Source organism: Mercenaria mercenaria, chromosome 2 (assembly GCF_021730395.1).
Source record: "Mercenaria mercenaria strain notata chromosome 2, MADL_Memer_1, whole genome shotgun sequence".
In the NCBI taxonomy this organism is placed as follows: Eukaryota; Metazoa; Mollusca; class Bivalvia; order Venerida; family Veneridae; genus Mercenaria; species Mercenaria mercenaria.
Window position 1 is genome coordinate 52,645,398 of NC_069362.1, and position 22,712 is coordinate 52,668,109.

At 33.7% G+C, this 22,712-nt stretch overlaps 1 protein-coding gene and 1 long non-coding RNA gene across 2 annotated transcripts in view; one reads left to right on the forward strand and one right to left on the reverse strand.

The window, feature by feature from the left end:
- Positions 1-7,571: 7,571 nt before the first annotated feature.
- Positions 7,572-13,394, reverse strand: LOC123541563 (uncharacterized). Its single transcript, XR_008369809.1, has 3 exons — positions 13,128-13,394; positions 8,169-8,355; positions 7,572-7,902 (listed from the first exon to the last, which is right to left on the reverse strand). It is a non-coding gene; the product is annotated as an uncharacterized LOC123541563 (long non-coding RNA).
- Positions 13,395-13,614: 220 nt separating this feature from the next.
- The window catches only part of LOC123563973 (peroxisomal membrane protein PMP34-like), a 58,161-nt gene continuing 49,063 nt past the window's right edge, over positions 13,615-22,712 (forward strand). Inside the window, exon 1 of the mRNA XM_053525901.1 lies at positions 13,615-13,833. Within this exon, the coding sequence (XP_053381876.1) occupies positions 13,699-13,833 (135 nt within the window). The 5' untranslated portion in view covers positions 13,615-13,698. The remainder of the gene's footprint in view (positions 13,834-22,712) is intronic.

A 22,712-nucleotide genomic window follows, 5' to 3' on the forward strand; every position in this document is an offset into this window, starting at 1 on the left:
ATTTCACACGGTAATGTGTCCGACATACTTTTAGAACATAGGTAGACAAACTTTTTCCCGCAAACAGTTCCCCAAATCACTGTGAAAAATTAGCCCAAAATAAAGAGGAATATGAATTTCCCACTTGGTTTGATTTGTAGTTTTTGGGGCCACGTTTTTTCTATTTCAAAACCAATGGGAAAACCCAAATGCAGGCAAAACAATTCACTGAAACCAAAATTGGAGTGAGTTTGAAAAAAAAATCAAATACATGCTACTTCAATTACTAACCACATACACCTACATAGTTAGAAAACTAGGAAATTAGGACTTTTTTATTTTTGGAAGAAAATAAAAATACCTGGATTCATAAATAATACCCAAGCATAATTCTTTGCATTCAAATTTTAAATTTTTTAACTCCAATCTAATCAATTATTTTGCATTTTCCTGAATCATACAGAAAAAAAAGTAACTATTTTGTAATGCACACCCCCAAAAACAGTATTTAAATTTTGTCCGTATGTCCCCCATTTGAGCAAATTTTGGTTTAGAAAAAGAATCAGAAAACAATAATTCCCGCAAAGCACCTTTGGGCATTATTCCGGGTTGGTTTTAAAATTTGATTATTTTTTTTAAAATTATACCGTCTGATAATTTAATGGAGACCTGATGCAACCTTTCCACTTATGTGTGCTTTTGAAAAGGATTCTCACCCTTTTAATTTTTTTTGCATTTGAATTAAATAGTTTTAATGACTTAACATCGCATAGATTACAGCTTATAATGATAAATGACCCAACCTTGTATTAAAATGATGTGAAATGAAAAAAACTACACTCATGGGAAAAATCAAACCCAAAATGCAAAGTTTCTCAATATATAATTTTTCAGACGATTTCAAAAAAATCATTTTTTTTAGGGTGCCTGATTATACTTTGCTAGGTTATAATGTATGTTCTCATAAAATTGAAATTTCACCTTAGTATGTTCACCTTTAATAAATAAAAGTGCTACAGTATTTTATATTCTTTAAATTTTATATTGGAATAGTTTAAAACAAAAAAAATTTGTTTAAAAAAATCTCTGATTACTTGCAGAAAAACAATCCCCTTTGCATTTATAGCATTTCTTTCCCAAAGGACAAATCTGCAGCAACAGGTAATTGGACACACAATACCCAAAAGAAAAAAGTACAAAGTGATCCATTCAGAGAATTTTTTGGGAATGTGCAAATTCTTCACGGCCCTATATCACCTGCAGTGTTGCGTTTTAAAACCAAATCTCATGTTACCCGAAAGTATATAATCATCATTAATACTTAAAGGTAATACTTGTAATATGCAGGTAATTGTAAGTATAACTGTAATAAAGTGTAGAATGTAATGCAGCGATAAAGGTGGAAAAAATTTGCAGCGTAAAGTGTGGTATTACTGTAAAACTGTGTACATTGGAATGCAGCGATAAAGTGTGGAATATGAGTTTATTTAAAAAGGGAGGTATATATGTAATAAAAATGTAGTACATTGTATATGCTGCGATAAAGTGTAGGAATATGCAGCGATAAAGTGTAGGTATGTAGGTATATGCAGCAATAAAAGAGTAGGTATATGTAGTAATAAGTGTAGGCATATGTAGCAATAAGTGTAGGCATATGTAGAAATAAGTGTAGGCATAATTATGTAGCAATAAGTGTAGGCATCGCCTACGGGCGCCAACGTTCATCTGCAAGTGCTGGACAGTAATAGGGGATTTGGTAGGTTTGAAATCAAGGTTTGACTCTTTTGCCCAAAATTTTTAAGGGTCAAAAATGGCTTTCAAGTCAAAATCAGCTTTTAGGGGTCAAAATATACTGTTTAAAAGCAACTTCCACAGACTTTTTCTGAAACAAGTAATTAGTCCTCAAAGTCTACAAGCAAAAAAAACAGGGAAATTTTTTTGTATTTTAAAAAAATAAACAATAAGGCCCAAAAGGGGCCCAGGTGCTCACTTGAGAAAAACTAGTGTAAACAGTTTGCCTGTGATTTTATGGACCAAATTTTTTGACCAATTTTCATTAAGATTTGGGCAAAAATTTGAGGGGGAAAACGACTTTTTAATTTGCCCCTTTTGACCTAGTTTTTGAGCCAAGATGACCCACATTCGAACTTGACCTAGACTTGATCAAGGCAATTGTTCTGACCAAATTTCATGAACCTCGATTGAAAAATACAGCTTCTATTGCATACAAAACGTTTTTCTTTAATTTGTCCTAGCAACCTAGTTTTTGACCCCAGATGACCCATATTCAAACTTGACCTTAATTTCATCAAGGCTATCATTCTGACCAAATTTCATGAAGTTCAATTGAAAAATACAGTCTCTATCGCATTCACAAGGTTTTTCTAATATTTGACCTAGTGACCTAGTTTTTGACCCAAGATGACCCATATTCTAATTTTACCTAGATTTTATCCAGGTAATTATTCTGACTAAATTTTATGAATATCCAGTGTAAAATGCAGCCCCTATTGCGTACACAAGGTTTTTCTTTAATTTGACCAGGGGACCAGATGACCCATATTCAAACTCAATCTAGATTTCATCCAGACAAACATTCTGATCAAACTTCATGAAGATCCGGTTTAAAATGCAGCCCCTATTGCATACACAAGGTTTTTCTTTGATTTGACCTAGTGACCTAGTTTTTGACCCAAGATGACCCATATTCAAACTTGACCTAGATTTTATCAAGGCAATCATTCTGACCAAAGTTCATAAAGATCAATTGAAAAATACAGCCTCTATCGCATACACAAGCATTTTCTTTGATTTGACCTAGTGACCTAGTGTTTGACCCAAGATGACCCTTGAGCTTGACCTAAACTTCATCAAGGCAATCATTCTGACAAAATTTCATGAAGATCAATTGAAAAATACAGCCTCTATTGCATACACAAGGTCAAGGATTTTCTTTGATTTGACCTAGTGACCTAGTTTTTGACCCAAGATGACCCAATTTCAAACTTGGCCTAGTTTTCATCAAGGCAATCATTCCGACAAAATTTCATGAAGATCAGTACAACAAGAGCTCGTAGAACACAAAATGCCCCCCTTGATGCATTCAGTAATTGCATAAGGAACAGAAATTATTTGCTCACTGTAAATAAAAGTTCTACTGTTCTGGTTCAATGTGACCTTGACCTTTGACCTATTGACCTCAAAATCAATAGGGGTCATCTGCTGGTCATGTTCAACCCCCCTATTAAGTTTCGTGATCCTAGGCCCAAAAGTTCTCAAGGTATCGTCCGGAAGAGTTTAACTGTTCCGAGTCAATGTGATCTTGACCTTTGGCCTACTGACCTCAAAATCGACAGGGGTCATCTACTGGTCATGACCAATCTCCCTATCAAGTTTCCTGATCCTAGGCACAAGCGTTCTCAAGTAATCATCCTGAAATGGTTTAACTGTTCCAAGTCACTGTTACCTTGACCTCTGACCTACTGACCTCAAAATCAAAATGGGTCATCTGCTTGTCATGACCAACCTCCCTATCAATTTTCCTGATCCTAAACCTAAGCGTTCTTGAGTTATTGTCCGGAAACCGTTTAACAGTTCCTGGTCACTATGACCTTGACCTTTGACCTACTGATCTCAAAATCAATAGGGGTCATCTGCTAGTGATGACCAACCTCCCTATCAATTTTCACGATCCTAGGCCCAAGCATTCTTGAGTTATCATCCGGAAAACGTTTAACTGTTCCGGGTCACTGTGACCTTGATCTTTGACCTACTGATCTCAAAATCAATAGGGGTCATCTGCTGGTCATAGCAACCTCCCTATCAACTTTCATGATCCTAGGCCCAAGCGTTCTAGAGTTATCATCTGGAAACCGTTTAACTGTTCAGGGTCACTGTGACCTTGACCTTTGACATACTGATCTCAAAATCAATAGGGGTCATCTGCTGGTGATGACCAACCTCCCTATAAACTTTCATGATCCTAGGCCCAAGCGTTCTTGAGTTATCATCCAGAAACGGATTGGTCTACATTCCGACCGACCAACCGACATCTGCAAAACAATATACCCCTCCTTCTTCCAAGGGGGGCATAAAAATACAGTTTCTATCGCATACACAAGCTAAATGTTGACAGATAGACGCTGGACGCCGGACATCAAGCGATCACAATAACTCACCTGAGCATTGCTCAGGTGAGCTAAAGACATGCAAGTGTACTTTGAACTTTACATAAAGTCATATGCGTTTACTTCATACTTCATAAATAAACTCGTGGGGAAAAAATGGAGAGATCTGAGAGGCATTGTCCAGTTGATATTTCTCCTAGTTTCATTATTGTCAACTACGGTAGGTGACACTGGGTATTTTTTTCTCTGAGCCACTGCTTTTTCCGAAACAATAAAATTTTAAGGCAAACGACAGGAATACCAAAGTACTCAAGAAATTTATTTATTTATTAAATTTTTCTATCCCTTTAAAAAGCTATTATTAAAGAAATGTCAATTTTTGTTAACTTCTTGCAATATTATTTTCATAAACATCAGCCAATTAATAAAGAGTTTTTTGAAAATCACATTTAAAATAAAGATGTCAATAAGGAAGATTTTTTAAAGCAATTCATAATTTTGCACATTGCCTAAAAGTGGGTGGGGTTTTGTGCCTTTGCATGTTTTATTCTTGAAAAAATGCTTCAAAATAAGAGCTGCTTTTGCAACAGTTGTCATACTTTTCTTAAATGCAGACTTTTTATTGACTTTTTAAATTCTTGATAAAATACCTGTTTTAAATTTCATTTCTTTCATCATACCCATTCAATTCTTATAATTTCCGCTTATATAAAGCATTTTTATTTGTTTTGGCTGAAACAAAGCCTCGGCAACGATAATAAATTTGCTATAGATCGTAACAGCCGCCCGGCTCATATAATCATATCAAGCACACAAAATAATGATTTTAATATCCAATTTATAACCAGTAATAACATAAAATATGTTTCATTTTAAGTAAATTTTCACGGGTCAAGCAGATGCACAGGGCATTTTCTGTGCGGGTCAATGGTTGTTCTCCATTTTCACAGGTCAAAACCCGTAACCTTGGTTCTACCGAATGCCCTGAGTATGTGAGAAATAAGTTACAGTTCAGAATTTCTAAGTATAAAAAGGGCCATAAAGCTGACAAAATGCAGGTTAGAGCTATGGTTCTTGGCCTTCATAGTCATCTAATGATGATATGATAAATAAGTGTGCAAAGTTTCAAAGCTGTAGCTCTTATATAGTTTCTGAGAAAAGGTGGACCTAAACAATAATTTTAACCGAGAAACTCAAATTTTGTAAACTTGTACAAAAAAGGGCCTTAATTCTGACTTAATGCATATCAGACCTAATGATGATAATCAAGTGTGCAAAGTTTCAAAGCTGTAGCTCTTACAGTTTTTGAGAAGGAAGTGCATGGCTATTCGTACGGCTCTCCTGTACAAAAAGTGAAATAGCCCGCAGGTGGCTATTCCTACGGCAGTTTTGTATTACATTGTACTGAATGAAGTCAATTAACTGATATATATTCAACCATTTTCTTTACTAAACCACTGGACCTGGTATCACCTGAAATGTATTAAATTCGAGTGTTTTAAAATTATCATTTTCCCATAATCAAATAAAAATGCAAAAACAGTTTTGATAAATAAAGTGCTGATAAACAATTAATGGAAACATTTAAAATATTATCAACATTTTCTGATTAAACTATCCTTTCCAACTTTGTAATTATGAGATATTTTTAAGAAAAATGCAGATTGAAAAAACTATTAAATGATGTTAAAATAGATACTTTATAAATACGTCAGTCTTTTAAATGTAATATTATTGATGAATATAATTATTAAGTTATAATAATGTTTAAGGTTTGAACCATTTCGAAGAAGACCTTGAGAAACAAAAATCAAACAACACCAAATCATAGAAAGAAAGAGTTGTTTGACATGAAAATTTAACAGCATGTAAAACATTTATATTACTTTACGAAACAAGTGTCAGTATACTGATATAAACATTGACTGCCTAAAGGAGCTCCACTTCCGGACAGTTAAACGCCTTTAAAAACTCACCATTTTCAAAGAACAGTTACACATGTTCGTTTTGATGCATTTGCAATAGCGTGCGAGTGGTGAAATTTCGCATAACAAGGTGGAACACAGTTTTCAGCAATTGTTTATCTCTTAGTCTATTTCTTTACAAATGGTATTCATTTTCAAAGGGAGACAACTTTTTCCGATTATTTTAAGTACAAATGACATTCATTTTCAAAGGGGAACAACTTCTTCCGATTATTTTAAGTAATTGTCGAGAAAAAGTTGTCTCCCTTTGAAAATGAATGCCATTTGTAAAGAAAAAAAGATAAACAATTGCTGAAAACTATGTTCCACCTTGTTATGTGAAATTTCACCACTCGCATGCTATTGCAAACATGTGTAACAGTTCTTTGAAAATGGTGAGTTTTTAAAGGCGTTTGACTGTCCGGAAGTGGGGCCCCTATAGGCAGTAATTTTCTGGAATTCAAAGTTTATATCAGTATATTGACACTTGTTTTGTAAAGTAATATACATATTTTACATGCTGTTTAATTTTCATGTCAAACAACTCTTTCTTTCTATGATTTGGTGTTGTTTGATTTTTGTTTGGCAAGGCCTACTTCGAAACCTTAAAGTATTGAACTCACTTCCTCTGAACCACCCTTTTGTACATGATGTATAAACAGCTTAAACCTCTATCAAATATTAACTGAATATTGTGTAAACTAACACCAGGATACAGGCGTGATTAATAGATAACATGTGTAGAGGGAGACGGACCCTTTGTTACCACCTTACAAACATGTGTTATAACGTTCCCAATGAACCCAAGAATAATTATTATTCTATCGCTTTCCTGAATATTTTAAAATGTATGAATATTATTATTAAAAGTAATTACACCATTTCGAAAATAGCTAGACAACAGCCCAATTTTGATATCAATCAGGAACATTTTCGGAAGTGCAAAACTATCATCCATTTTCATGAATTTTGGAACGCTAGTAAATACATTGTATTTTGAAGATAAAATAAAAATGCTATATACCAGTCAGTTCTATTATGACGTAAGGAAATTGTTAATCTTTCGAACCAACATATATCTAATATCATATTTTTTCCAGTTTAAATACATGTTCATATATCTAATATCATATTTTTTCCAAACAGTTTAAATACATATTCATTTTTTGGGGGAAAATTAAGGTAGATTTCTTATACATCATATATGTAACATGTATAGATATTTGTAGATGCCATTTGATTTATTTTTTGTTTCAAACTAAAAAGAATCAGCCAGACCATAGTTTATATTTCATCGGTCAGATATCAACGATTTTTCAACGTTAAAACAACGCAGGCCCTTCCCCAGAAATTTTTGAAGGCGCTGGGGTAAAGTTTGCGGGCGGGATAAGGGGTGGGTGCGGGAGGGGTTTCCCCTCCCTTGTTTGATTTTAAAAAAAAAAAAAACCCAAATGGTGCTTTTTTAAGTATACCATATGCAAAAAAAACACAACAACATGTATTTCATTACTTCTACATTTTCACATAATCATATAACCATCAATATATCATATACACTACACAGATGTCCACTTCTTTTATAAGTATTTTCGAACAACACACATGTCCTTCCACTTCTTTTGTACTAACACTAACAACACATAGGCATTTTTTTTTTTATATAAGTGTTTGTCTTTGGCACTGTGCCAATCCTTTACTGCACCACTGAAATTAAAGTCATTCATTTTTTGTCTCTGCATGGACACCATGAGTAAACCATTAAGCACTTTCATGCTCACTGGTGAATGGTGTGTGGTCTTTACACATTCAACTGCTGAAACCTCTCTCACAATCTGAAAGTACAAAAAAAAGTATTTGTTATTTTCCCAGAGCAAGGATAACCAAGGATGGATTTATATTGTAAAAGTTCCTAAGATTTGACATTTTAATATCTTGTGTTCTTCTGCACAATGAATTGCAACAGTATTTCTGTTCAATATTTGTGGGTGTTAACAACACCATTGCAGCTTTTTTACACATAGAAGCAGGTTCTGTATTTCAAGTTTAACTATGAATTTTACTGCAAGCAGCAAGTTTCAGAAAGAACATGTATACACACCAGCTGTGGAGGTTGGTAGAAGCAGTCCCACTGTAGCTACTTTGCACAGGTCTGGGTGAGATTCGGACAGATTACCAATAATCCACTCCATTGTGCTCAAAGTGTTCATCTGTGGTAAGGGTGGCTTTCGCATGGCCCATTCAATAACCGCCCAGTCTTCTTCAAGGGAGAAGTGTGATGAAAGAGCCTGAAATGAAACACAAGTTACAATGACATGTTTCAATGACTTGACAAAATGAATCATAACTTTTTTGTTGTTGATAAGTTTCTTGTTTTTTTTTCTTCTAAAATTCTTTGGACCATACATGATGCTGTAAATTAATATATTCAGTAAATAGAGATTCTAAATAAATCAATGTTTATTTAGCATAGAAATATTGACTTCCTTGAAATACAGCAGAAGAGAATTCATTCATCCCTTTTACCGACTAGCCCGGTTCTTTACGTGAGAAAATAGGCAGTTTATTTGGAACTGGTCTTTCCCAGGAACGATGGTTAGGTAACCTGCCCTAAATTTTGTTATTCCACTGAAACTTGTATCATTTGGTCTTTTCATGTTTACTTTGAGAGATACAAAAGCAAAGTGAAACAAAAATATCATAGTAGATAAAGTTTAATATTTAGAAATTAATAGCACCTTAAACAATAGTAATTAAACATCCTCGGAAAAGTTTGCTTCAGTTCATCCAGAACAATGATTTCAAACTTCAAACAGTCAAAGAATCACTTCTCTGCTAATTATTACTGATAACAATTAACTTACCCATGCATGCCGCCACCAACTGTTATCCCATTTCTTTGCATAGACTAATTATAATCCTTAACTAATTATATTCCAATCACTCCTGTTCCAATTAAAGGTGGTCAATCACATTTAAACAACATTTAATGACATTTTTTACTTTTTGTATATTATGGTAGAGAATTATTTAAGGAACAAAAAGACCGATTACATAGAGTTAGATTCCTATTTGAAATGTATATTTTATTATTTTTATAAACTTTTGTAATTACTCCCCTTTAATATGAAAGTATATAAAAAGCTGGGTATTTCTTTTTATTTCGATACAATGTCTAGTTTTACATTTGCATTTGATAGACATATCAACTATTGAACAATCTGAACCAAAATGCAAGTTTAAAAACTGTGTGTAGCTTCTGAATTCATTTATTTCCAATCTATCTTGGTTGCGCAACCAAGATAGGCAAAGGGAGGTAATAATAATTTTTCAAACTTGCATTTCTAATCAATTCCATCTAAATACATAATTATTAATGCAAATATTTTACAAATATATTACGATATGTCTAATATTTATACATTTCCTTAGGCAAAGTATGTTTATCAAATTTATACTTATGATACAATAACTCTATCTTGGTTGGGCAACCAGGATAGGAAAATGAAATTTTAAAAATACCATACCTCCAGTGAAAATCTAATTTGTATTAAGTGTTAAGTGAACATAAATGAATGTAAATGACCAGATGCTAAAGTTTCGAACAAATCTGTTACATGGCCAAAATCTGATTATCCACCTTTAACTGCAAACTTGTGAAAACACAGACTTTCATCAACACGTGTCGTATTTAAACCCTTATCAGTACACGGTACTGTGTATTCATAAACTACCCCGACCGATTTTACCTGAGGTATCTCATGGGGATGAAATCGCTTACTGATTTAAGACGCTGCTCTAATAATTGAGGCACTGCGCGGGAAGCTATATTTCGTGTTTTAAGCGCAGCGGTAGCGCGGCCCCTTATGCGGCTGGGGAAGGACCTGCAACATCTTGAATTCGACCATATTTCAACATTGAAAGACCAACGTCATCTTTCGACAATATCTCATTGTTGACTGTCCGACATTGAATCAACGTTGTTTTATGTCATGACCTAAATACAACCATATATCAACGTTGAAATGACGTTGTGTGCCTGCTGGAATGAGGGAATGAGAGGCTACACATACAGGACCGTACGAATAGCCACTTCCATTTGAGAAAAGGTGGAGCTAAACAAAAATTTTAACCAATGCCGACGATCAAGTAACAACAATATTGTTAATAGCGAGCTCGAAGATGCTAGAGAATCGAGCATTACGGTAACGCAAGTATACTTTCAAACATGGTGATGGATTTGAAAAGATTCGTCGGAAGTTCTTAAAAAGCGCACCCTAGCGGACAGGTGCTCACAGGAAATACTTCTTTCCGCAGTGAATACAGAACTTCATTCTATTGCTAAAAATGATTCATCACTCAACAATAATGCAAGAAAGATTTCCAGTTGTTTGAAAAAAAAAAAATTTCATTTAAAAGATCAAGCATCGGCTAGTAAATGGTAAAAAAAGTCATAAATAAGCAGAAAGCCACGGGAACGCAATAATGACGTCACCGTGACACCAGCTTCCCATAAATTTTGCAACGTATGATATTTACTGTTACAGGTATGGTGACACTAAATGTAGACTTTTTTTTCAGGTGAATAGGTTCTTATACAAAGAAACTTTAATTTCACTATTCAAAAGAATTCGCAAGTGAATAGGTGAATAGGTTCTTGCGAATTTTTTTGAGTACAGTGCTTTAGGGTATATCGGATAGCTAACCAATTTTTCCTGCATTCCAATTCAAAGAAATGAAAATAGTAGTTTTTTTTCAGTATATTAGACAGAAAACATCTATTCTTCTTAAAACATTCAGCTTTTAATAGAAATTCCTGTGTTTTTTCCCTCCAAGCCATTGTTTACATATGCGCTGATTTAGGGTGTACAGGATAGCTTTGGTCATTTTTTTCCATTATTAGTTTGAAATCCACATCTTGACAAGCTTTCCAAGATTTCATTACTATAAATCAGAATAATAATATATTCTCTTTTCAAAAACATTCAGCTTTTTAAATTTCTATCAAATACTTTTCATTCACTGACGTTTTTTACATATACTGGTTCGAGTCGTAAATTCGGCCAGGTCGTAAATATTCAGCCACCCACTTTAAAGCATTTTTTCGAGCCAGATGCTTGAGAACGCATATGTGACATCACAAGCACTTGCGTTAGCAACAAAGTCGGCAAAAAACAACAAGCTGAGGTGACTAGAGAAAAAGTTGGCATTCATTAAAGTTGTGTACTCTAAGTAGCAAATATTTTGTCTGGCGGGTCGCGTGACGTCATCGCACGTGCTCGTTTCTGCTGACACCCCGCAAGGGTTAATTCAGATCTAAACTTTATAACACGAAAAGAACATGCGCTAACTAGCATAAAACGCGTTATTACCAATAAATTATCCCTCGACGTCATTAAATTTCCATGTCTACATTGTTTTTTTCACGTTGACGTCATATCCTTTTGAAATTGAATTATCCTTTTCGGGGCCGTAAAACGCTTATGCTTTGCCACGGAACGTGCATATAAAAAAAATTTTATAACAGCACGTGAGCGCGAGAATCTCTTTAATTTCCTGTTAAAACACCCCAAAAAGTGACAAGAACAGCAGTTTTATGCTTAAATGTGTGATAAACAGTGACGTAAAAATTAAACTACGTCATGCTGGTGTGAGAAGGATGACAGGCGCTTTTGAAATCTCTGTTGGCAAAAATTTCCTATGAGGTATGCCATTGAAGAATGATTGAAGTTTGTTGAAAAAAGAACAATTTGGCTGTAGCATCGATTTATTTCCAAGACAATGTTAAAAATATAACCAACTTAATGTTTAAAAGGTGGCCGAATATTTACAACCTCTAGAAGGTAAAATGCGGAGGCTAAACCTGTCCGTTATTTTAAGCGCGGTTTTATTGTTTACCATACTGTAAACGGCCGTTAATGATAACAATCAATGTTGCTTGTATTAAAGCACATATGGTAGAAATTTTGTACAAATCAATCGTATAAAGAAAGAAATATTTATGAAAAACCGCATAAAGTGGCCGAATTTACGACTCGAACCAGTACACTGATTTAGTCTATAGGGGATAGCTTTATTTTACATTGGCAGTGGCTACGATTACGGTACCGTAATCCTAGCCTCCGGTTCTAGGATTACGGAAGTTCCGTATTCCTAGACAACCCTATGAGGACAGGCTAGGATTACGGAAGTATTTAAGAGACATCAAAAATATGTTAGGACATGCATAAATGATGTTGTAAACTTCTTATTTCACTTTATTAAAATAGCGATTTTTGATGCCTGCCTTATTATTCCGTGTTATCTATCCGCCATTTTGGGTTAGTATAATCTTAAACGCTATATTAATGGCGGCCTGCGGAAATATTATAGAAATATGAGGGTAAAAGTTAGGTTTAAAAAATATTCTATACTTTGATTTTTTTATTTATAACCATATTGTATGTTATTAAAGACCATTTGTATTGATTTGATGACAAAAATTGCAGGTATATATGAAACATAGATAATTCTATAAAATTTCCGCGTGCCACCATTAAGATTATACTAACCCAAAACAGCGGATCGAATCGATAGCACGAAATAATAGTGAAATAAGTAATTTTACAACGTCATTTATGCATGTCCTAACATATATTTGATGCCTCTTAAATACTTCCGTAATCCTAGCCTATCCTCATAGGGTTGTCTAGGAATACGGAACTTCCGTAATCCTAGAACCAGAGGCTAGGATTACGGTACCGTAATCGTAGCCACTGCCTTTTACATTTGATAACATATGAAAAATAACACAACAAGCAAATATTTATAATGTATGTCAGGAATGTCTGTTTGCATGCCAGTAAAAGAATGATAAGAAAATTTATACAATAATTCAAGTCTTAATATAAAATTTATCAATTTATCCTCTATACCCTAAAATCCACTATACCCTAAAGCACTGTAGTGAATAGTTTGTTTATGACAAATAAATGATGCATACTTTTTTATTTTAAATCCGATTTCTTTGAGCTCGCTTTGAGGCATTGCCTTGTTTCATATTAAGCAAAAACATACAAACCATTGACATCACTAACTATCCATTCTGGATGGGCGAGACTTGCAATCGCAAAAACATCAGCCACCAAGAAAAGTATTCCCGATACTGCAGTGAGCTTATCCATATCCGTCTTAAAAAACCGTTTAGTACATATTTATTTCAGATCGCTTCATATTGGTTTACTTTTCATCTAGAAATTCTGTTAAACTGAGTTAAACTTTCACTTTTCTGAAATTTTCTCTATCCGTTGCTTTCATTTTGGTTTTTATGGTTTAAGACATGTTACATAAATTATGTAACGAATTATTTGAATTTATATTGACAATTATGAGACGTTTTGTACACTAAGCCAATAAGAAATAATTCTACAATTTAGGAATATATTTTTGCTGTTATATTTATGATGTTTACATGTATCTTTATCAATAAAATCTTTGAATGATAAAAAAAAAGATAATTAAAAAATCCATTTACTGTAACTTGTGCTGTCAACTCTACCCACGTAAACCCGGAAGTGACGGGTCAAGATCTAGTTCGTTAACTTTCTGTTTTTACAAATGCCAGCTCATCTGAATGTTTCCGGGAAAACAGAATGGCACGCATACGAATTGCCAGCTTTATGAATGACTCAGAAGTGAAGTTATTCTTTACAAATTCAGAGGAAGCAGTGATGAAACCTGGAGTTTTTACTTACTCCAATCTTGTACATGCAGTTGCAGGAGCTGTGGTAATGACTGTAAAACTTAAAGTTAAAGTACTGGACGTTAAAATGTGGAAATTGTCAGCATATGCAAATTTCCAGTGTAGTGCAGTATTTGCAGAGAAGATAAACATCTATCAAAAATGAGATGAATGAAAAAATTCAAATACATATTTACATAAATTTGTTTTCTTTGTTTAATTGTTGGCAGTGGCAAGAGAACCGGAATCGGTTCCCTAGACTGCGAACTTATTCGTCCGGAACCGATTCTCTAAGCAAAATACCGTGCATAGGCTAGGGAACCGGAATTTTATTTCTATGCATAATGCTGCCGATATCCACTTTGTTTCTTGTTTCTTGGTAAGTGTCATGCATATTATTATCTTAATTAATTTTACCAGGCCCTTGCATTTATCTGCGTTTACTGTCTCTAAAAGTGTACTCGCCGCATATATACCGTGTCTTCCGTATTGGAATGATATGAACTAGTACGAATGAATGCGTGAAAAGTTGAAAACTACTTCGCAGTTTTTAAATGTTATTAAATTTTGCTTTAAACGTGTACTATGTTTAAATTATTTAAATATAAAATAATATTGGTTTGTATTTGCGTCATTACATGTTTAAATACTGGTTTGTAACACCTCGACATTTCACGTTCAAAGATATGTAATCAATACTAATTAACAGAAATTACTTAATTCGTTCAAAATCGTTTCTTTTATTGTCTTATACCTTTTAAATTTAAATTTCATGTTGATTTCGGCTCCAGTGTCGACGATTTCGCATTCATTCATACTAGTTTATTTTATCATTCCAATATGGTGGACAGTATGCGGCGATCGAGTACACTTCTAGAGACACAGTAAACACAAATAAATTAAAGGGCATAGCTTGCTGAAATAGTAAAATTTATTAACTTATTAAGATAAGAACATGCACAAGATACTTACCAAAAGAAACAAAAGGAATTTCGACAGTTTTATACATAGAAATAAAATTCCGGTTCCCTAGCCTATGCACGGTACTTTGGCTAGAGAACCGGTTCCGGACGAATAAGTTCGCTGTCTAGGGAACCGATTCCGGTTCTCTAGCCACTGCCTTAATTGTTTTAGTTTAAACATAGGCAGTGGCTAGAGAACCGGAATCGGTTCCCTAGACTGCGAACTTAATCGTCCGGAACCGGTTCTCTAAGCAAAATCATGAAAATACTGTGCATAGGCTAGGGAACCGGAATTTTATTTCTCTGCATAATGCTGCCGAAATCCACTTTGTTTCTTGGTAAGTGTGTAATATTATCTTAATTAATTTCACCATGCCCTTGCATTTATCTGCGTTTACTGTCTCCAAAAGTGTACTCGCCGCATATGTACCGTGTCTGCCGTATTGGAATGATACAAACAAGTACGAATGAATGCGTAAAAACTACTTTGCAGTTTTTAAATGCTATTTGCTTTGAACTTATACTATGTTTAAATTATTTAAATATAAAATTATATTGGTTTGTACTTGCGTCATTACATGTTTATAGATGAACAAACTCATTTAATTGCCCTTAAAACTTCATACAGATTCTTTGATCACTTTAAATACTGGTTTGTAACACCTCAGCATTTTACGTTCAAAGATATGTAATCAATACTAATTAACAGAAATTACTTAATTTGTTTTAATCGTTTCTTTTATTGTCTTATAAAATACCTTGTAAATTTAAATTTCAAGTTTATTTCAGCTCCAGTGTCGACGATTTCACATTCATTCGTACTAGTTTATTTTATCATTCCAATATGGCGAACAGTATGCAGCGATTTACACTTCTGGAGACACAGTAATTAAACACAAATAAATAAAAGGGCATAGTTTGCTGAAATGGTAAAATTAATTAACTTATTAAGATAAAAACATGCACATGATACTTACCAAGAAACAAAGTGAATTTCGACAGTTTTATGCATAGAAATAAAATTTTGGTTCCCTAACCTATTTACGGTAGTTAGGCTACAGAACTGGTTCCGGACGAATAAGTTCGCTGTCTAGGGAACCGATTCCGGTTCTCTAGCCACTGCCTTAAACATATTTTATTCCCAGTAAAACATGTGCAAATTAAATATGTACATCATAGTTTGAACAAGATAGGCAAGAAAGGATAAGAATGAAAGACTCATAGTTTTATAAAATTCTTCTCCTAATTTCATTGTTTTGAATATACTGCGAGTAATAGGAACCATGTAGAAGTATTTGTAATCATTACTTCTGAGAAAAAACGGAAATTTTGATCAATCATTAACACTATCATTAATAGTAGTTAGCAATTAATAGTAGTCAGCAATTTGTTTGTGATGAAATGGAAACTTTTAACAAAGTTGTGTTTTTCTTGGGATTGAAGGATTATGATAATAATATGATTTTCTTTAGTATTCAAATTCAGTTTAGATCCATCTTAAGTAAGAGCTATTTCTACAAACATTTACCAAAATGTTCTTCTCAGGTGACACATAACTTTATGAAAGCTAAATTTACTCACTCTATGTCGTGAGTAAATCAATTATTCACTAATTTCATGTTCCTAACTACAAAAACAACAAACACAAATATAGGATACAGGTCTTAGTATTTGACAGCATTCCAATGTACAAAAAATACGAATATATTTGTCTTGCAAAAGTCAGACGGTACGATGTTGTGCGATGTGTTGATGATCGACCAGTAGAAGTGGGGTAAATGTGGTTATCTTTATCTTTGTACACCACTCAACCTGAAAACATACTATCAAAATTTAAGGCAAACATATAATCAGATGTACATGAAAATCTAAACTGTAAATATGTGCTTTCTATTAGGTCCCGAATGAACCAAATGTAATAACTTGAACTCATCTTATCTAAAATAATTAAACAGCATATAAGATGGCAATTCTGGTCTCTCTCAGCTTCGTTGAATAACCACAAAATAAGAAAAATGTGCAGTGTGTAAAACATAACATTCTTTCAAGGTAAAATAAAAAATAAAATGAAAACTAGCTCAAAAGAGGATAACGGCAATTTCCATTTGATAACGAAAGAATAACATTGCATGGGAAAAAACAGCATAAAATATATAGATATAGAATTAAATGCGTACTTGCGAATGTTACTTTTCTAAATGTAGATACCGAGTCTTGCATGGAGAATTCAAATGTTCTCATATAATGTTAAATGTATATCTGCCTTTAAAGTTCTAGTGATACATGAATACTCAACAGTAATAATTATCAAGGAACTGTTCATGTCTAAAGACCCTTGAAATATAAAGTAACTGTGAACCTTATTTTTTATCAGAACATAAAGGAGACGTAATGTCTGACCTGAGGAATCTCTCTAGAACTAAATGATTACTCTTGTTTAAATCACAGTCAAAAAGTCAAATCTGCCTTTGATATTCGAATACAGTTACAAGCCATCAGCAATAACTATTAAGAAACTTGAAATGTCTGTTAGGGTGGGTGGGAGGGAATAAACAAATAATCAAAATACTTGTTATGCTGTCAAATATTCAACCTCGAGTGAAGAATATCAATTAACAATCACTTATATAGTGCACTGAAAACATGAGAAAATCGTGAATTGCAAGCAGAAAACGCGGTAAAGTAACTACCGGTAACTGGAGACAAAATAGTTAGCAGACGATGAAAAACGTGAATAATTTTATATAGCTCTTTCCCTGCATGGTAATACAGTATTGTTATATTGAATAACCGACTTCTGGATGACCCATAATTATACAGGTGGTTTAGAGATCTGGTAACTAGACCTCAGGAATCATATTTGAATATGCTTATTGCTTGTTACATTTCAGAATAATAGAAAATTACCATTGAAACAATCAAAGAAAGTCGGGGCAAAACATAATTTTTTAAAAAATTTTACTTAGATATTTTATATGCAGTACTAGATCCAGTCTTACAAGGTTGTAAGCAACCTTTTATCATGAATGATTTTCATTTTGGTTCAATAAGCAGCGTCACATATCCATGATTTTAGACTCAGAATATGTCTGTCAGAATGTATCTAGTCTTCCAAAATGTAAAGGTTGTAATTATATAATATTAACATGGCATATTAAACTTAATAAAGTAACAACTTCATTTTCTGGGACATGCACATGTTAGTTACAAATGCTAGGCAGATAGGTTTATTTTATTACTGATGCAGACTTTTGAACTCTTTGAACAAATTTACATTACTTTGCATATGATCTTGACAATGAAGTGACATCTGGCCATGTGGTTCAATATCCTTTTTACCCTCTCAAAGAACTTTGTAATATCTTTACATAAATGTTCATCATAATATGCCTTTTTGCAGAAAGCAACTTACAGCCATGAAGCTGTGAGTTAAAAGGACAAATGTATTCACAGTATTTGGTATCTTTTTGATACCGTTTACACCCTTAAAGAATCTTTAGGTCCATTAAGATGTACAGTCATGGGGCAACTTCCAGCTAGGGGTGTTCTTAGGTGACCTCACAGGACAAGTTACATAACCCTAGTGTTTAATTTGTCAATACTGTGCCCCTTTTTAACTTTGAAATTTTGTTAAGGCTTTGCATGTGTGTAGGTTTCAGAAACCACAGGCCCAACTGCTTTCAAACTTCACACATGTCTGTGGCATCAATGGGTGAACACACTAGACAAGTTAGCTTTTAAAATTATTGAAATTATACTCCTTTAAAATTTGCATGTAAGCAGGTTTCTTGGAAAGTACCAGGCCAAATGCTTTCAAATTTCACAAGTCCTCAGTGTCATGAGACTACCTGTCAGGAGAAGTTACATAACTATAGCTGATATTTTATCTAAATATGCCTCTTTTTTAATACATGTATAGAACTTACCAAGATTAATACTTTTAAGCTTCTTCTTCTTCTTTCTTCTTCTTTTATGATAATGGCCTCGTTCAATACTGATACATTTTGGCCATGCGTGGGGGTTAAAAAAGTGAAAGACTATCAGGTTTCCCAAGCTACTCAGTCCACCTAGTACTCCCAGACAGTTGGTGTTAAAAACAGGTGCAAAAACCTAACACCTTATAGTAGCCCTAAATGTAAGACATGTACAGTACAGCTAGCGCGGAACCTTCATTTGAACACCCGTTGCCGCAATTCCAATTCGCGTGTTCGTTTTTACTGTCCGCCGCGACGGGTGTCATATCGGATATTTCGGGTGTTCAGGAATGGTCATTGCCGGAGGCAGTGAACGCCGCGCGTTGCGATGGACGGACGCGATGGTCCGTGGTGGTCGGCCGCGAGGAAACCTGGTGTTCATTCAATACTTTTTGAAAGAATTATTCATCTCATAATTTATAAATATAAATGCTTAAATTGTCTATGCATATACAAACTAATTATTTAGAATGTATACCTCGTCCGTATACTCGTAATCAGTCGCGATGTTATGATATGTAATAGTAATTATCACATTGTTTTGTATTTTCTGTAAAATCTAAATAGAGTTGCATATTCTTTGTTTTGTTCTAACAGTTTTATTTCTATTTTCAGGTCACTGCAAGCGTATAAATCTTTGATCCTATTGTTCATTTCTAAATCGATTGTTGAGTTAATTTTATGCTATTCGCACCTCATCTGACAAATACCTTACAAATTATGTTTTACTAACAGCTGTTTCTTACTCTGTTTTATTTATTACGGTACCTAATACGCTCTTTTGTTTCGCTTGTTTGTCATTTTTCAGTTGTTTAGAAATTATTGGTAAGTTTCTTTACACTGTTCTATGATTGCTACTCATCAAATAATTATTGTTATTTGTTCGTAATATGTTTAATAATATAATTACTATCATATTTATTGACAATCTGTGATAAGATGAATATATTTAATAGTATTTCAAGACTTTTTACTCGAGTCTTTGATTTATTATTTTCATTACTTATTAGATGAATATTTAATACACACTTTTATGATATATGAGACTTAGGTACACACCTTTCGTTTTCGGAATTCCGCATATTGTTGTAATATTTACATGTACTTTTTCTGTAAACAATAGAAACAGTTGCATTTTTTTCTAATTACAGGTAAACGTAAGCGAGCGGCGAATTTGGTGTTTGAGAAGAAGACGAATATGAATTTTTTGTTCAAATACAAATAGACATAGTCTGTTATTTTACACCCTCTTGCTCATTTATTAACTAAACAGTCATAAATTCCATATGGTGACCGAAAAAAGACTCTTTATGTGGTCTCATTGTGGTTTGTTTTTCTCTGGACCTTGCTGGAGTCATCTCTGTTGTGTTTATTTTTTTCTCTGATCTTTCGGGATTCTCGAGTCGATCCACTTGTCTATACATACTGTACTGTGAAGTGAAGTTCCGTCATATGGTAGGTTTTGATGGGATGGTGATGGTTGGTGGAGGATGCTGCACATATCATTACCCCTCGAGTTTTTATTAGTTTACATTTTAGAGTTCAGTGTACTTAAAAGGTTTTATTTTTGCTATGGTTCTACTTTGCAAATGCGGGCTCTGAATCTGCTTTTTGTGCTCTGTGCTTCCAAGAAATCTACTCGTACCTATTATCTTTATTAACTATTACAAAACTTGTCATTTAATAACATTTAACATGAGTAGTTACACTGTAAGAAGATTCAAACATCTTAAAATATCCATTATATAAAAACAAAACACAAAAAACTAACGATACTAATAAATTGATGATAATTAATATTCATACATTCATATCATTACAAATGACCTTTGCTACTTGATGAAACATAAATATCAATCTGAATGAGAAGTCTTTTGGATGTCACGTAAGCACCAATTTCAAAGGAAGACCGGTACAAGCTAGTAGTATATGTAGCTGCATTAGGCAATATTTCTAAATCATAGTTGTATATCTTTGACGTTACTTATCTCTGACGTTATATGTATCCGACACTAGATTGGAACGAAAATAAATATAACAAAGTACAAAAGTATACGTTTCTTGACAACGGCTGTACCTGCAAAATAAATAAAATCAGTATGTAATAATACTGAAACAATTGCTCAAATCCCGAAGCTAATATAAGTTAAAAAATAAAAACATGTTCATAACATAGGAGTTCTAAAGTTCTCTGAGATTCGCTTTTGAGATAGTACATCTTACTTGGTACCGTCGGATCGGCGGATTAATTATTTCTTACATGCATATGATGGTCTTTCTGCCTCTAGATTTTAGTTAACAGTTGAGAAAACAGAAAACAAAATTATATTCACTCAGAAAAAAAACAAACTTCTATCGGCTATGTTATTTTGTTTATTTTGTTTTTAACACTTACGATTATGTGCGAGCTCTTTCTATATAAAATACGCCGATAACGTGTCAAAATTTGACATGTGTTCAGACAATTATATGAAAAAATCTTGTGAATGTAATCAACGTGTCACAATTTGATACAATGTCTGTGTAAAACATCCCTTCACACAATTGTTTACAATTTGGATATAATTTATTGAAAAAGATATAATCGTCAATGGCAATAAACTAAAATCAAAACATTAAAATTATCGGGCGTAGATAACAAGGCCTGATAAAGGTAGACGAGTAAATTGAATAAATGATATACATTGTGTATTTATAATAAATACATTATAGATGATAAATTTAACAATTAAATGCTTCTATATACTGTTAAAAAATTAATGTTAAAATAAAACGTTGACCGCGATGGTCCCTCGCGCGTGAACACTGCGAATCCTCGCGGCCGTCCACCGCGAACCGCTGTGTTCATGACCGCGAGGGCCCACGGGTGTCCGGCCATCGCAACTGAACACCCGAAAAAAAATTTACGCGCGAGGGTCGAAGGGTTTTTGAAGGTGCCGCGCTAGCTGTACTGTACATACATAAGCTGTTGTGCAGGAAAAGAGAAATATTAGTAGGGTTAAAAACAGGATAAAAACAAGTATATATAATTAAATTATGGTTGGAACATCTATGCAGCCAGTGCCAGTGCTTCACACATGTTTTTGGCATTAGGCGTAAAAAAAATAATTGTTTGTTTCCGGTATCCCGACCTACCCTAAATTTTTGGCCCGACCCTAAATGTTTTTATGGCCTTGGAAAATATTTTTTTCAACTTTTTAACAAAAAGATGCAAAACTGCACTTTTTATGCTTTAAACATGGCCAGTGATGTTAGAAATCAACTTAATGATGCTCGAAAGGCATAACCCCCTTATTTGTAATCATTTTTTGACAAAAAAATAATTTCCGAAAAGTCTCCCTTAATAAAAAAAAATTCCAAAAAAAAAAAAATTTTCCGACCTACCTACCCTAATATTTTTGAGCATGTTACCGGAAACAAAGAATTTTTTTTTAGGCCTTATGAACTTATTAGGCTATATATTTATAAATCTATATATAGGGTGCTTTTTTTAGTCAAACTAACTAAGATCTTAGTTCCCTTCCTAAAACATGAATAGATAATTTTAGAATTTTAGTGTAACTGAATATTGGTTAAATGTGGTTTCTCGCTACAGTTTCGTTTTTAGCTCACCTGAGCACGAAGTGCTCAAAGGTGAGCTTTAGTGATCGCCCTGTGTCCGCCGTCCGTCCGTTGTCAACAATTTTACTCTTAACACTCTAGAGGTCACATTTTTGGCCCAATCTTAATGAAACTAGGTCAGAATGTTACCCTCAATAAAATCTTGGACGAGTTTGTTATCGGGTCATCTGAGATCAATAACTAGGTCATCAGGTCAAATCAAAGGAAAAGCTTGTTAACACTCTAGAGGTCACATTTTTGGCCCAATCTTAATGAAACTTGGTCAGAATGTTACCCTCAATAAAATCTTGGACGAGTTCGATATTGGGTCATCTGGGGTCAAAAACTAGGTCATCAGGTCAAATCAAAGGAAATGCTTGTTAACACTC